General features: G+C 33.4%; 1 protein-coding gene across 6 annotated transcripts; it reads right to left on the reverse strand.

The window, feature by feature from the left end:
• Positions 1–633: 633 nt before the first annotated feature.
• Positions 634–10,392, reverse strand: LOC130992229 (coatomer subunit beta'-2). 6 transcript variants are annotated; one of them, XM_057916780.1, is made up of 26 exons: positions 10,205–10,392; positions 9,893–9,913; positions 9,724–9,785; positions 9,241–9,295; positions 8,657–8,693; positions 8,235–8,560; positions 8,008–8,139; positions 7,769–7,917; positions 7,213–7,281; positions 6,779–6,929; positions 6,645–6,710; positions 6,108–6,296; positions 5,650–5,790; positions 5,455–5,529; positions 5,185–5,361; positions 4,993–5,084; positions 4,696–4,812; positions 4,012–4,126; positions 3,752–3,823; positions 3,314–3,510; positions 3,146–3,239; positions 2,862–2,968; positions 2,487–2,622; positions 1,732–1,885; positions 1,071–1,136; positions 634–943 (listed from the first exon to the last, which is right to left on the reverse strand). In XM_057916780.1, exons 1-25 carry the CDS (start codon positions 10,205–10,207, stop codon positions 1,117–1,119), a joined length of 2,757 nt encoding a protein of 918 aa, XP_057772763.1. In that variant the 5' UTR covers positions 10,208–10,392; the 3' UTR covers positions 634–943; positions 1,071–1,116. The 6 variants fall into 6 exon arrangements, 5 of the variants coding, with proteins under 5 accessions (XP_057772763.1, XP_057772765.1, XP_057772764.1 ...); XM_057916782.1 differs by having other exon boundaries at positions 634–999; XM_057916781.1 differs by having other exon boundaries at positions 634–1,008.
• Between the last annotated feature and the right edge of the window lie 2,979 nt (positions 10,393–13,371).

Below are 13,371 nucleotides of genomic sequence, written 5' to 3' on the forward strand. Positions count from 1 at the left end.
TACTAATAGTATATTACATTTGTTTTTTAGAATAAAGTATATTATGTACTTTAGATACAAAACTTTCAATGTCGGATACTATGCAACGATTGTCAACTGACACTACACCTGCTAAATTTCTAGCGGGACTACCCACTAGGAATCTAGGATATGAAATCGGGGAAAATATGAGAGTTTTTAAATAAAAATAAATACGTATACCTTAATTGAAACTTCATAGTTTTCATCGATTGAAACCAAAGTAACTGACCGTACAAAAATTATATAGATGTGAATAATATCCTTCATTTATTTGCAAATGCTCATAAAGTGTGAATATAAGATAGTATAATGCATTTAATCAAATTTCAACTGTAGAGAAAATAAAGGTGACAGACAGGATTGTATTCCAGTCAAAACATGCAAGAACCAGCTATACGATTTTTTGAAGTGAGAAAAGTCGAAAGGTGCAAATATTTAAAAGAAAGAAAAATGCAATGCAGCATAAGCAAAGACACTAAAGAATGGATATCTTTAATTGTTTTTGAAAAGAAAAGTATTTCAGAAATAAAAAGAAGAAAACGTTAACGCACAAGAATCGCAGATGACTGAGAAGTCAAATGAAGTGGTTCAGGCAAACTAACGAGTACAAACTGATTCGAAAAGTTGAATTTATGCTATGAAGGTGACATGATTTAAGGGTACAATAACAAAATTCTGCATACAATATATGAGGGGTAAATTCTATAACACTACTATGTATCTACAATTCACAACGCCGCATGACAAAGTCTGAGGGAAATTAGCATGGAGAGAGAGAACTAAACTAGAAAAAATAGGAACTCCAAAGTCTACAGTAGTATAGTATGTATGCCCCAATAACAAAAATAATTGCGCTTATCTCAACACTTGCAGAAAGACACCCGGCCCCCTGATCGCCTCTTCCGGGCAGCCAATATAGATGCTGGGCATACGAGAACTAAATTTAGTCGGGCAAACAACCCTTTCAGCAACAGAGATCTGGACAAACTGTGCAGATCTCGTAACATTACAAAATAACTGAATTATTTAAGGAAGTTAAAGAGCCTTACCACGAGAGAAACTGCATGCAGCTGGAACCGTCTGTCTTCTCTGGCCTCAGTGACGTGGTGTAAGCACTGGAATATGAGCAAAAGGGGAGAAAAAAATAAGGGTCGACCATTAAAAGAACTGCTACATAAGATGATAACATGACCAGTAAATGTGATGGCCAACCCACTAAAAACAAGACTTCATATAAGTTTTGACAAGGTTAAGGCATCATGTACAAATTAAAGCAGCATCTAAATATAATTTGAAAATGAAACTTAAATATGCGAATTGATTTGAAATTTCATATTTTTAAAAGGAGCATCTTTGAGACATTAAGAAACTTTGATTATTTTAAATAGGACAAAGGTTTTACCAAAGAAACTTAGAAGAAAACTTGGATAAAAATAATTGCTTCGAAATATTAATCAACATCAGCTGAAATATAAAAATCTATGTATAGACACACATAAAAATCGATGTATAGTATCAGAGAAGTAAGAAGATGCACTAAAAGCACATAATAAATTATGTCTAGATAATAAAACATAATAGAGAGACTGCGAAAACTGGGCAACGCAGCAACTAGAAGAAAATCAATTAATCACCAGCAACAAAACTAGGAATATCACACCGGCCCAACCAATTGCTTTTAGGCTGACGGTTTTCCTTCATTATTCGTACCCCACTCTTCCTCAGCCTCATTGCCATTAACAAGTACAGCACCATCAGTTGAGTCGGCATCCACCACAACAGGCTCTTCCTGGCCATCATCATGCCCTTCTACTTGCTCGCTATGTTGTGTTTCTTGTGCTTCATGTCCATTCTGCTCAGCATCCTGGATAAAATTGAAAAAAGTACAAAAGAAAAATGTACTTAGCGTGAACGAGATAATACAAACATAAGTTCCAGAAGTTAGTACTTGTGTGCTATTAGCAGAATGTGCATGACAGCAATTTTACGAGTTCAATTCCATATATGAGGGTGTTTGGCTAACTAAGCTTATAAGCTCCTAAATCGTTTAGGATGTTAGATATATTTTTGAAAGGTTAAGATGTTAGGTCTTATTTAAAAATAAGTTGTTGGTGTGTTTGGATGATGACTTTATTAGATAATAGTAATGGCAAAGGTAATAGCAATGGCTAAAATACAAGTTTTTAGCTCTTTTTTCAAAGAAAAAGCTGGTTCCCTTACTTCTACCAAAAGAGCATATCTTATAACATCTTTATTTGGAAGCCAATCAGATCTTTTTTTTTTTCAAAATCACTGTCAAACAATTGAAGGTACTTCTAAACTCTAAAACAACTTGTTAGTTTGTTAAAGATCTTATAAGCTCACTCGTAAACCCTCTTTAAAACTTGTGAAGTAAATAGTGAAGAGGAATAACTTCATATTAGCTGAAGCAGTAGGGTTTAATAGGAAAATTATTTGACCAACACCTCATAATCCAAGTCTCCATTTTCTGGTAGTCCTTCTTCTTCTTCTTCCATTTGCATGCTTCTAAAAATTTCTACAAGGCTTGCTGTTGATCTATCAGCATGCTGCAGATATTCAGATGCTGGAGGATATTTTCCCCTACAAAGAAATGGAAACAAATATAGTCCTATCAATATATGTCCAATAATTAAGACAACAGAGGGAAACTATCATGTTTTAAATCCATAGCTAATGAGAACTGTATATTAATATGCTTCAATATTCAACTGTGGAAAGCAGGGGTGGGTAAAAGATAAACCTACAACTGATGGGTAATTCACAAACAAAAAATGTTTGATCAAATAATAATGGTGCATAAATTATCTAAATAGAAAGACCTTGTCTCTGCAGCTTTGGCTTCAACAGAAAAAGCAATTTGCCAATCATCAAACATATTAGGATATTCTTCTGGATCAGCAAGAGATTCGGCAGCTTTCTGATTAATCTGCCAATAATAATGGAGACAAATTGAATAACAAAAAGAACACCAAAGAAATATTCCTAAAGCATGACTCCTACATTTAGTTTTCTTTTGTGGTTTCAATAGAATGCATCTGCAAAGTATCCTAAAGCATGACTCCTACATTTAGGAAGTAGACATAAATAGTAGCAAGATGAGGACCTTGTTGAGGTCCTTTCTCCAAAGAGAAACAATATCTGACACTTTACTTGGGAGGTATGACCGTGCCATCAATGCAGCCTCAGGTATCCGATTGCTACAAAGGATTCATGATTTATTAGAGTTGTTATAACCAAACGATAGACCAACTAGATGAAGTAATGAAAAAACCTGTCAATCAATAGCTGAAGGCAGTCCTCCAATTTACCCAACATAAATAAACATAGGAATGCCACATTGTTTTTCCCATGTTCTTTGGCAAGAGAAGCAAGTTCAGAAATTCCCTCAGCATTGCCTAAAGAAGAGTAGAGTAGCAACAAACCACTCATGTCATTTGCTTGCTTTAAGCACTCCTCCGCCATCTCCAACTGGACCACAGTAAAGAAGCATAAAGTATTAGGAAAAAAAAAAGTCACATCTGGACCAATCTAAGCAAGCATATAATCAAATCAATAAGCTGAAGCATGGATGTGGACAAATGTGCAATCTGGCACCCAGATTAGAATAAATTAAAAGGAATTCAGGGCAAAAAGAATTTAGCAGTTAAACCTTAAAGTCTTAACAAAAGCCCTCATGTTTTAGCTTATAAATTAATAGTCAAGAGAATACCATTCCGGTAGACAAGGCTAGTTCACCCAATTGCTTCCATTTGGACTCACTCTGTGCTACTGTTGCAATTTCCTGCAGTGAAAACCATATTGCACAATAAGAGCTACATAATCAATCCAAAAGACAAGAATTCAGTGTATAACCCGAAAAATATTTTTCCAAAGTCAGCAGCATAAAGAAAATTAGAAGTGTTTTATGAAAGAGTTTCGAGTAATATATAAAACTCTAATTAATATACCCAAAAAATAAACACCATTTACCTTAGCAATCGCTAGTTTGCCTAGCTGTATGGCCAACTCAAATCTGTAATCAGGATCTGTAGCAACTTCAAGTGCGTCTTCTATCATACCTCGTGATTCCAAGAAACGAGCGACACTGCATGCAGTAAGAATTTTTATATTAATCAAATTTAATAAATGGATGCAGGAACTTAGGTGTTAGAATTGGATTGAACGAGAATGTGTAGTGTGTAGTGAGAGGAGAGCAAGTGAGTGAGCCAGAGAGAGAGAGAGAGACAGACAGACAGAGAGAATGAGGTTAAGAAAGTTTTTCTTTCTTGCATTCAGAATCAGTCATTTAGCAATCAAGAAAAGCCAATCTAAGAATGTTAAATCTGACATATATTCTTATAACTATAAAATTCAGAGTTTAAAAAAGATTAAGAAATGCAAGGTATACTTTATGTGTATAAAAAATACAAGTAAATGAGTAATTTTATCATAAGAGCAAGCAAGAACAAAGAAAACCAGATTAATGTGCCTAATTGGCTTATTAATTAAGATGATAGTCAACTCCTCAAATTTAAAACATAACACAATATTTTACAATGATGCTGCACATGAAAATTAATTTCAACAGCAAGTTGACTTAGTTTATCATGCATATATTTTGAAGAGAACATTAAATAACTAACTATAATGTTTAGAATTTAGATGTTAAAAAACCTGTTGAGATGCTCCTTTGGAATTGATGGTAAGACCTCATTCGCCCTTTCCAAGTCACCACGCATTACAAGAGTCTTGTATTCAATCAAGCTGAGCAGCAATGTATATCCGACAACACTGCAATATTACATATAAAGAAAGTTTGAGAGATCACTAAAATTAAACAAGAAGAGTCTCTTCCCCTCGAATCAAGAAGAAAGAGGTAACAGGGTTAAAGATCTTACAAACATTTCAATTCCAATAGTCAAAATAAAATGGCACGGGCTATGTTTTCAAGAGGTATCATGAATTACTCACTTAAATTCTTTGTCGAGGAGATAAACACGACTTTGACTAGCAAGATACCCAAGCAGGTACATGGGTCGGTCTAAATGAAACATTGTTGTCACCTAAAACATCACATAACGCAACATTGTTTTCATACATTCTGGAAATAACATTTAAAAATAAAAGTTATGATAGAAGTACATATGGTGGTGTAAATCCTACCTCACCACCCACACAGTAATTGAGTCTCCAGGAAGAGTTATTGTAAATGAAACAATCCCCGACCCAAAGTCCAGTCCGTACTCGTTCATTAATTTCATAAAGAAGCTCAAAAGCATCTTCCACACCTTGTTCATCTACTGATCTCCCACTATCCAGATGAGCAGAAACAACATCACGCTGCAACATGTAAAAGCCGATTCAGTTAGAAACACTCCCCCAAATGGAACCTTGGTATACATTCATGAGATATAAAATGAATACAGGCCTTACGTTGTATCTAAGTATGTAGAATGATGTATCACTGGCAATGGTCACCAAATCACCGCTATCAGCCCAGTAGAGATTCTGGAACATGTTACCAAGAAACAGATTTATAAAATAAAAAAAAAACAAAAAAAAAAACATAACCTATATGGCCAACACAGTAAGATTCATATCAAATATCTTAATCCGCAATTTTCTTACTTTAACAGTGACATCAATTCTTCGTATCAACCTACAATCAGCCCAATCATAGAAACAAATAAAGTCATTTGAACACATCGCCAATAAATTGCCCCCATGTATATGCTCGGCAGAAAAAGTGGGCCGGATGCTTTTCTTCTCCTGAACAAAACCACTTAATCGTTAACCGTAATAGTCAATAGATGAATCAAAAACTCAAGATTCAATGATGAACACTACACAAACACTAAACATTGTCCTTATGAAGAAGAACCACGCATGCACATTAATGAGTAACTACACGGTGCAACTGTTCAAATGCACTTTAGTAATTCTAGGACCAAAACTGGAAAAAACTAAATGCAGAACTTAAGAAAGAGCATTGAGAGGCCCAAGCAAAGCAAGATACTAAGAATTTCATCTACTTTAAAGTTTATAAAAAGAAATGATCATACAAAAAGGATAAAAAGAAAAGCAACCTGGAAATTTTTGGAGAAAATCTTAATCTTTGATGTGCTTTCTCTAACAGCGTATTCTCCTTCGGTTGACCAAACAAATTCCAATGCCGAGCCAAATGATCTGTTTCTCCATGCCAAAGCTGTGTATATTATGTATTCACCATCTCCACATACAACAACAAACCTCCCATTGGGATTATGCTTTAAGCTCTGCCAAATAAGAATCAAGGAGAGAGAGGACAAGTTAACAACAATATGGCAACCTAGAAGGCAAACAACTGAGCTAGCTTATTTGAGCTTCACGCAACAAGAATGCACCACAAAGATGCAAAGAAATAAAAAAATTCTGAGTTTTTTATACACTAAATATCCCTACAAAATACGCAAAATCTTTTCAATTACAGAAAATTATATTCAATGTCCAAATGCACATGAGGCATTAATTAAAAAAATTAAGGCAAAAAAAGATAGGAAAAGAGGAGGCAGAACAGATAATCATCCATGTTCTTATACACAATCCAACTTAAGATACTTAAATCAACATGTTCATACAAATACCTGTGGATAAAGATCACAATTTCCCAGTTCCTTAACTGCCAAAGGTAATCTCTCTCCATCAGCAACCTGAGATGACTTAATCACATAACTGCATTTGGCTTTAATTGTGTTGTTAATTTAAAGAAAATTCATACCTCATAATCTGCCCCAACACTCTTGATGTTGACAGTCTGAATTTCATTATGCTTGGCCCAAATTATTTTCCCTCCATTGTCCATACTAGCAACAGGTACCTCACGGCCAAGCTTTACCATGATTGTGCCTTCATCATAACCGATTACGACCCTGAGCATTGAGTGATTCAGATGTACTATCCAAATAAAAGAGGCACACATACAAACAGTTTACTTCTCAGCAAATTCTCTATGGTTCAAAAACTTTCTTCAGCATCAAGGTTCAAAAATAATGTATACAGTTACTCAATTATGTTTCACAGAAACAACTATTAAATTTAAATTCAAGATCATGAAACAATATGGAAGCTAGGACTTTCAGAAATATTTAACCGCCATGAATAGATTAGACAGCCTCCAAACCACTAAATTCAATCAATAGCAATGGGACTTACCTTCTTGAACCTTTAATGTAGCCAACTGCCCAAACTCTTTCAAGGCCATAATTCAATGTGTTTTCAAGTCTGCGAAATGATACGAAGGTGAGGCATCTTATGCACGGAATGTGGAAAGAGAAAAATGGGAAAAGTCATCTGCAGGTTAGTTAATTTAACTGAATGCTTTTTTAGGCACTCTAATCTCAATATGGTACGACACATGCGGAATAGTTAATTTAACATTATAGACTTTAGATATCCGAAAATTTGATATAAATTTAGCAAGAGCAAATCTAAAATCAAGAGGTTGGAATTTAATGCATGAGTTGAAAAGTGATTCAAGGAGTCAATCCCTAGTAAACAACCCCTCACCCCACCCCCACCCAAAAAAGATGTGACATGTTATTCTCAAAAATTAGAAAAGCGGTACTCAAAATAAAAGAAACCAATCTTAAGAAAAACAGTAATGCTGTGCAAACAGCAAGGGCATGATAATTTGGAGCCATGAAATCAATAGGAGAGAAGTGATATATGATGGGTGTAAGTATATAACCATCTTCAGCATACAGGTCACCTGTAGGTGGTTGCATGCCAAATGCGGACAGTACCATCCTCAGAACCGGTTATGATAATGGGAAGTTCGGGATGGAAGCAAACTGCGGATACATTATGTGTGTGGCCTTCTAATGTCTGCACACAGCTCTTTGTCTGGTAATCCCACACCTATTTGCAAGTTTTACAGATATTTTAGATTATTGTATACTGTATAGAGCTTCACATTCCATAAGGATAAAGGCAGAACAAGAGACAAACCTTAGCAGTGTGATCATCAGAACCAGTAATTAGATATGGTTTATCACCACCCGTGAAATAATCTACACAATTGACTCCTTTCAGGTGAGCATCCAAGGTAAAGTTCGGATCAGGAGAGCCAAGATTCCAGATCTATGAAATCAATATTGCAAGCTTAAAATGCAATGTCAAGTGAACTGGAAAAAAAAAACGGAAAACAGCTAATCAGTGGGTAATTTCATCCATACCTTAATAGTGCGGTCAAGTGAAGCACTGGCAAAAGTATTGGTATCTTTCGGATTAAAAGTCACTTGCATTACATAGTGAGAATGGCCCTCAAAAATTTGAGTGCACAACCACCCCTTCTCCCAGTCCCAAAGCTTTATTAGCATATCATCGGAGGATGACAGCACGTAGGGAAGAGTTGGATGAACAGCCACACACCTGATATAGTCTGTATGGGCCTCAAAAACTTTTACCTTATCCATTGTATTGTAATTGTACACACGAATGAACATATCGTCAGCACCAGCAACAACCCACTGCTTCCGTGCAATAAATTTTGCTGATCTAACTGCAAGATGATGTGGTAGGAATTAATATAAACATATTTCTCATCAAGTGAAAGATTTCTAGTATCCAAGAATTCAAATTTGATTTTAACATGTACCTGGTAGTTCTGTAACCTCAAAAGATTTAACCATTGTCTGTAGCAGCAGAAATTAAGATTCAGAACATTAGTTTAATGCGCGAGTAAGAGAGGATATGTGAAAGCTAGTTACAGAAATGTCAAGGAACTTAACATCCCTTTCAAATAATTCTTCTTGATAATGCACATCCTTGTTATCATATTACAATGTAAGCATGCCGATGTCCATTAGATTCACTGTACTTAGAGAAACTAGCCTCTTAAAGTTGAATTCTATAGCTCTGGTAAGGCACATTGTACACAATATCTACCCCACATTTGCATGTGGGGTCAGGGAATTAGGTCTCATATGACACAACACTGAGTAGCTTTTTTTCTTTTACCGACACAGGATGACGATGATTAACAATTTGAAAATTTCAGACACCAGAAATAAAGTCAACCTCATTTCTAGAAGAAGTCTGTAAAACTATTCCTCTAATTGATGAGATGTCACGCAATCTTACGAGCTGTTTAAACTCTAAAACCTTACTTTATTCTGAAGTTTACAAAGAAAACCAACCATTCAATCGGATATCATGATATCAATTGTGCATTCCCCATACCTGAGTCTGGTAATTCCAAATACAAACAGTCCCTGAATACAAACTTGCCAATATCCTGTAAAATCACAGGAAAACATAAATAACTAAATTTTGGGGGCGAATGTGGAAAACTGAAGAAACAGATCAGTGTACTGCAGCTGGCATATAAGCAAGTCAGGCATATAATCCATCCCAGAAACACAAACAGCTCAAACACTATTGCCTAGATGCAGTAAATTGACAAATGTAGCAATACTTAGAAGCTGATTAACAAAGTAACCACAGGGAACATGATGTGTTACGTGTATATGTTGATCTCTTAAATTTGTAACTAGGAAAAAGCTGGTAAATTGTTGAACTGATTCAGTTGTTGTGCCTCAACCAGAAATAACAATTCCTCTTCCATAAAATAACCGAACCTTTCATCAGGAAGTATTTCCATATTGCAAATTAAAATGTAAACGCAACTACTAGGACGTATTAGTTGATTGCCCAGGAACATACCATGGCTCTGTTGGATGTAGATCCACTGATTTTACTCTTTCTGATCGTTGTGCAAGCTTCCTCTGATAAATTAATTAGAATGAAATATGTAAAACGTCAGCTAAACACTCTTATCCGATGCAGACAAGGAAAATCACACGCACAGTCTCAATTGAAACGATTTCGGTACCTTGATTTCTAATCTGAGCGGCTGCACCAAATTCCAGAATAAAACAAACAAACAACAAAAAATGAGTCAGTAAACAATAACCTTACCTCAGATCTTTACAAAACCGAAAATAAATCCCAACAAATTGCCAATCTACCGCTCAAATTCAAAGCAATCGACATGTCGAGTCTCAGTCCCAGAATTACAAGCCAGATCGATTGGAACACACGCTAATTAACATCAATTCGAAAAGGATGGTAGATCTAGCAGACAAGCGCCTAATGCGAAATTGCTGAATAACAATCGAATTAAGATAGAAGCAGAGAAAATCACCATTTTCACAGATTTTGTTTACAATTGGGAAGCCTGGAGATCGGAGTGTAAGATCTGCGAAGAGTGAGTGAGTCGAGAAACACGCACTTGAATACTGAGATCAAGAGAGAGAAAGTGCGCGTATTATGTAATCAGAGAGAGAAAGTTGAGGCTTCGCTGTGCATATATCACAGCGAGTGTGTAAATTTTTCATGACAGAGATGAAGGTATTTTTCTATGAAATTCTTTTTTTTTTTCGAAAACAAAATGAAATTCTTTTTTTTTTCTTTCAGAATAAACTAGCGTTTAACCCGTCGAATTTTGACGGGAATTATTTTATGTTATCATTTATAATTATTTTTATTACTATAACATATGAAATAGTTTATATATAAATTGTTTCTTTAATTAATTTAATATGATCAAATTAAATTAGTAATACAATATTTGAAATAATATTAATCTTAATCACTTTCGTCAATTAAATGTAGATTGTGATAATAGAAATACATTTTTATATAAATATTCATTTGATGAAGTTTATAAAAAGTTGATGTGGGATTGAATATTATAGAAGAAAAAAAAATGTAAATTTGAAGTATGATATGATGTACGATTGATGTGTCGCATTTACTGTTAATCGTATATCGATAATATTTACTATCTCCGTCCTTCAAATATTTTCCTTTTTTTTCTATTTTGGTTCGTCCCCAAAACATCTTCCTAACCTATTTTTAAAAACAATTTCACTAATTATTATTCTTACAATTTCACTTTTTGTGGGACTCGTTCTCCACTTTCACTAACTATCACTCTTACAATTTCACTTTTTGTGTGACCCATTCTTTACTTATCAAATGCATAACTAACTTTTATTAAAACCTGTGTCATCCTCTCTTAGGAAAATGTTTGGGGACGGAGGGAGTATTAAGTTTGTTCAAATTCTTTCAATTTGACGGATAAGAAATAATTTAATTAAACATATGTCATCTGAGTATCATCTCATATGGACCTAATAAGACCAGATAATAATATGAAACTCTAAAGACCACCGACATTTGAACGTCAAAATTTTAAAAATCATATTCTTTGGAGTTTGAAATACCACATCTGAATTTTGAACATCATCTTTTATGGAGCTTGAAGATTATAACTTACTTGTAAGTATCATTTTGTCTAAAATTTGTGAAACTATAATTAAGTTATGAGAATAATCTCGTCTCAAACTTTAAACCACAACGTCAAATTTGAAATCATATTCAATCACACACACACACACACACACATATATATATATATATAGAGAGAGAGAGAAAAAAAGGTTAAACAGAGAATGACAAATATGTAGAGAAAGAAGAATTAATCTGGAGCCTCCAAAATTATAATGGCCGATTTTTTTTTTCTGTTTCTTTTCCTTAATTATAGCCAAAAGGCTATATATGTAATTCAATAATTTTATGCAGCCTCTAATTAAGGATTATAAATCTTTAATTATCTTTTTTATTTTGGTAAGATATTATCTTTCCATATCTTCTTCTTTTTTCTTTTCTTTTTTCCGTCCATATCTGAAATCTTCAATATATTTTTCTCCCAAATCTCTGTATACTATATAAAACAATCATCATTAACAATTTTTTTATCTCTCCAATCTATTCGACCCCATTCCCCCATTTGTTTATCGATATTGTTCAAAAATAGTGTTCGTAATTTTTTTAAGCCTATTCAAAATATTTTGTGTTAAATATTTTATGTCAGTAAGAAAAAATTCATATATTTTATTTAGTTGTTCATAATTTGTTTATGCTTGTTCAAAATATTTTATCTCAGCAAGAAAAAATCAAATATTTTATTTAGTTGTTCATAATTTTTTACGATTTGTTCGAAATGTTTTATGTGTAATATTTTATGCCAGCAAGAAACATTCGAATATTTTGTTTAGACGTTCGTAATATCATTACACTTGTTCGAAAATTTTTATGTTAATTTGGTGAATAATGTTTTTGATAATCATAAATTAAGATTATTGAAAATTCATAAATATAACATGTAAGGAATAATAACAATTTTTAAATGAACAGATTACACTTTCTTAATGAACAAAACATAATTCTAAGGAACAGAAAGTTAAGAGCGTTATGGTCGTCAAGGGGTTCCGGTCTCTTGGCGTATGTTTGCAAGTATGATAACTTGATTTGATTACGTATGTGACGTATATGGATATTTTCTTTATGTTCCTCACTGAGTATATTTTTTCAATATGCTCACCCCTTATCTTTTCAGTTTTGCAGTATCAGATTCGAAGTGGCCATGGACATGGAGAATGACTAGGGATAAGGATTTTCACATTGAACATTTTAGTTGAACTTGTTAAGTTTTAGTTTATTGTTTTATTTTTTTTTTCTTTCATTTTATGTTACTACTTTAGTTTTTTTTTTTAATTATTTTAAACTTTGATAGTCAAGAAAATTTATTTTAACTTTCAGTTTTTTTTTTTCAAGAATTTAAATTAAAAAGATTATGAAAGACGGGCTGTGACAAAGTTGGATGAAGTAGTGTCCGAAACAGAGCTAAATTATTTCAGTACTACATTTGAAAATGTTTTTTGTTCAAATTTTATTCCATAATTTATGTAAAATCTTTTTCTTGAATGTATAAATAAAATTTCACGTGTTGAAAATATAAGTTATGCTTGTAAAATCATTTCTAGAATGTCTAAAATGATGTTTTAATAGAATATAAAGTTTGAAATTCAACCCCAATTGATCTAAGTTGTAAAATAATTGCACTTAAACTATATAATATATACACTTTTGTAGTTTTGGATTCGATCGAATCTCATCGGGGACGCAATTATAGAATCACGAAAGTATCAAATACTACTTTTTATGTCAAATACAAATTATTTTATGAATGTGTTTGCTTTGAGGAATAAGGAATTTTCTAGAGGAGCTCTAAAGATTTTTTATTTTATTTTTAAAAATCAAATTTTAAAATCGAAAACTTCAACGTAAAAAAATCATGTTAAAAGAATAAGTGGAAATATGATGTATTTATAAGAGAAAGTTGATAATAGTAATAATAATTAAAAAAAATAAAAATCAACAACTAAATCCTAATTTTGCTTTTTAAAATAAGTGGTGTGTGCAACGCACGCGCCTCCTATAAAAGCACAACGAGCCGAGCTCATT

This window comes from Salvia miltiorrhiza, chromosome 7 (assembly GCF_028751815.1).
Source record: "Salvia miltiorrhiza cultivar Shanhuang (shh) chromosome 7, IMPLAD_Smil_shh, whole genome shotgun sequence".
In the NCBI taxonomy this organism is placed as follows: domain Eukaryota; kingdom Viridiplantae; phylum Streptophyta; class Magnoliopsida; order Lamiales; family Lamiaceae; genus Salvia; species Salvia miltiorrhiza.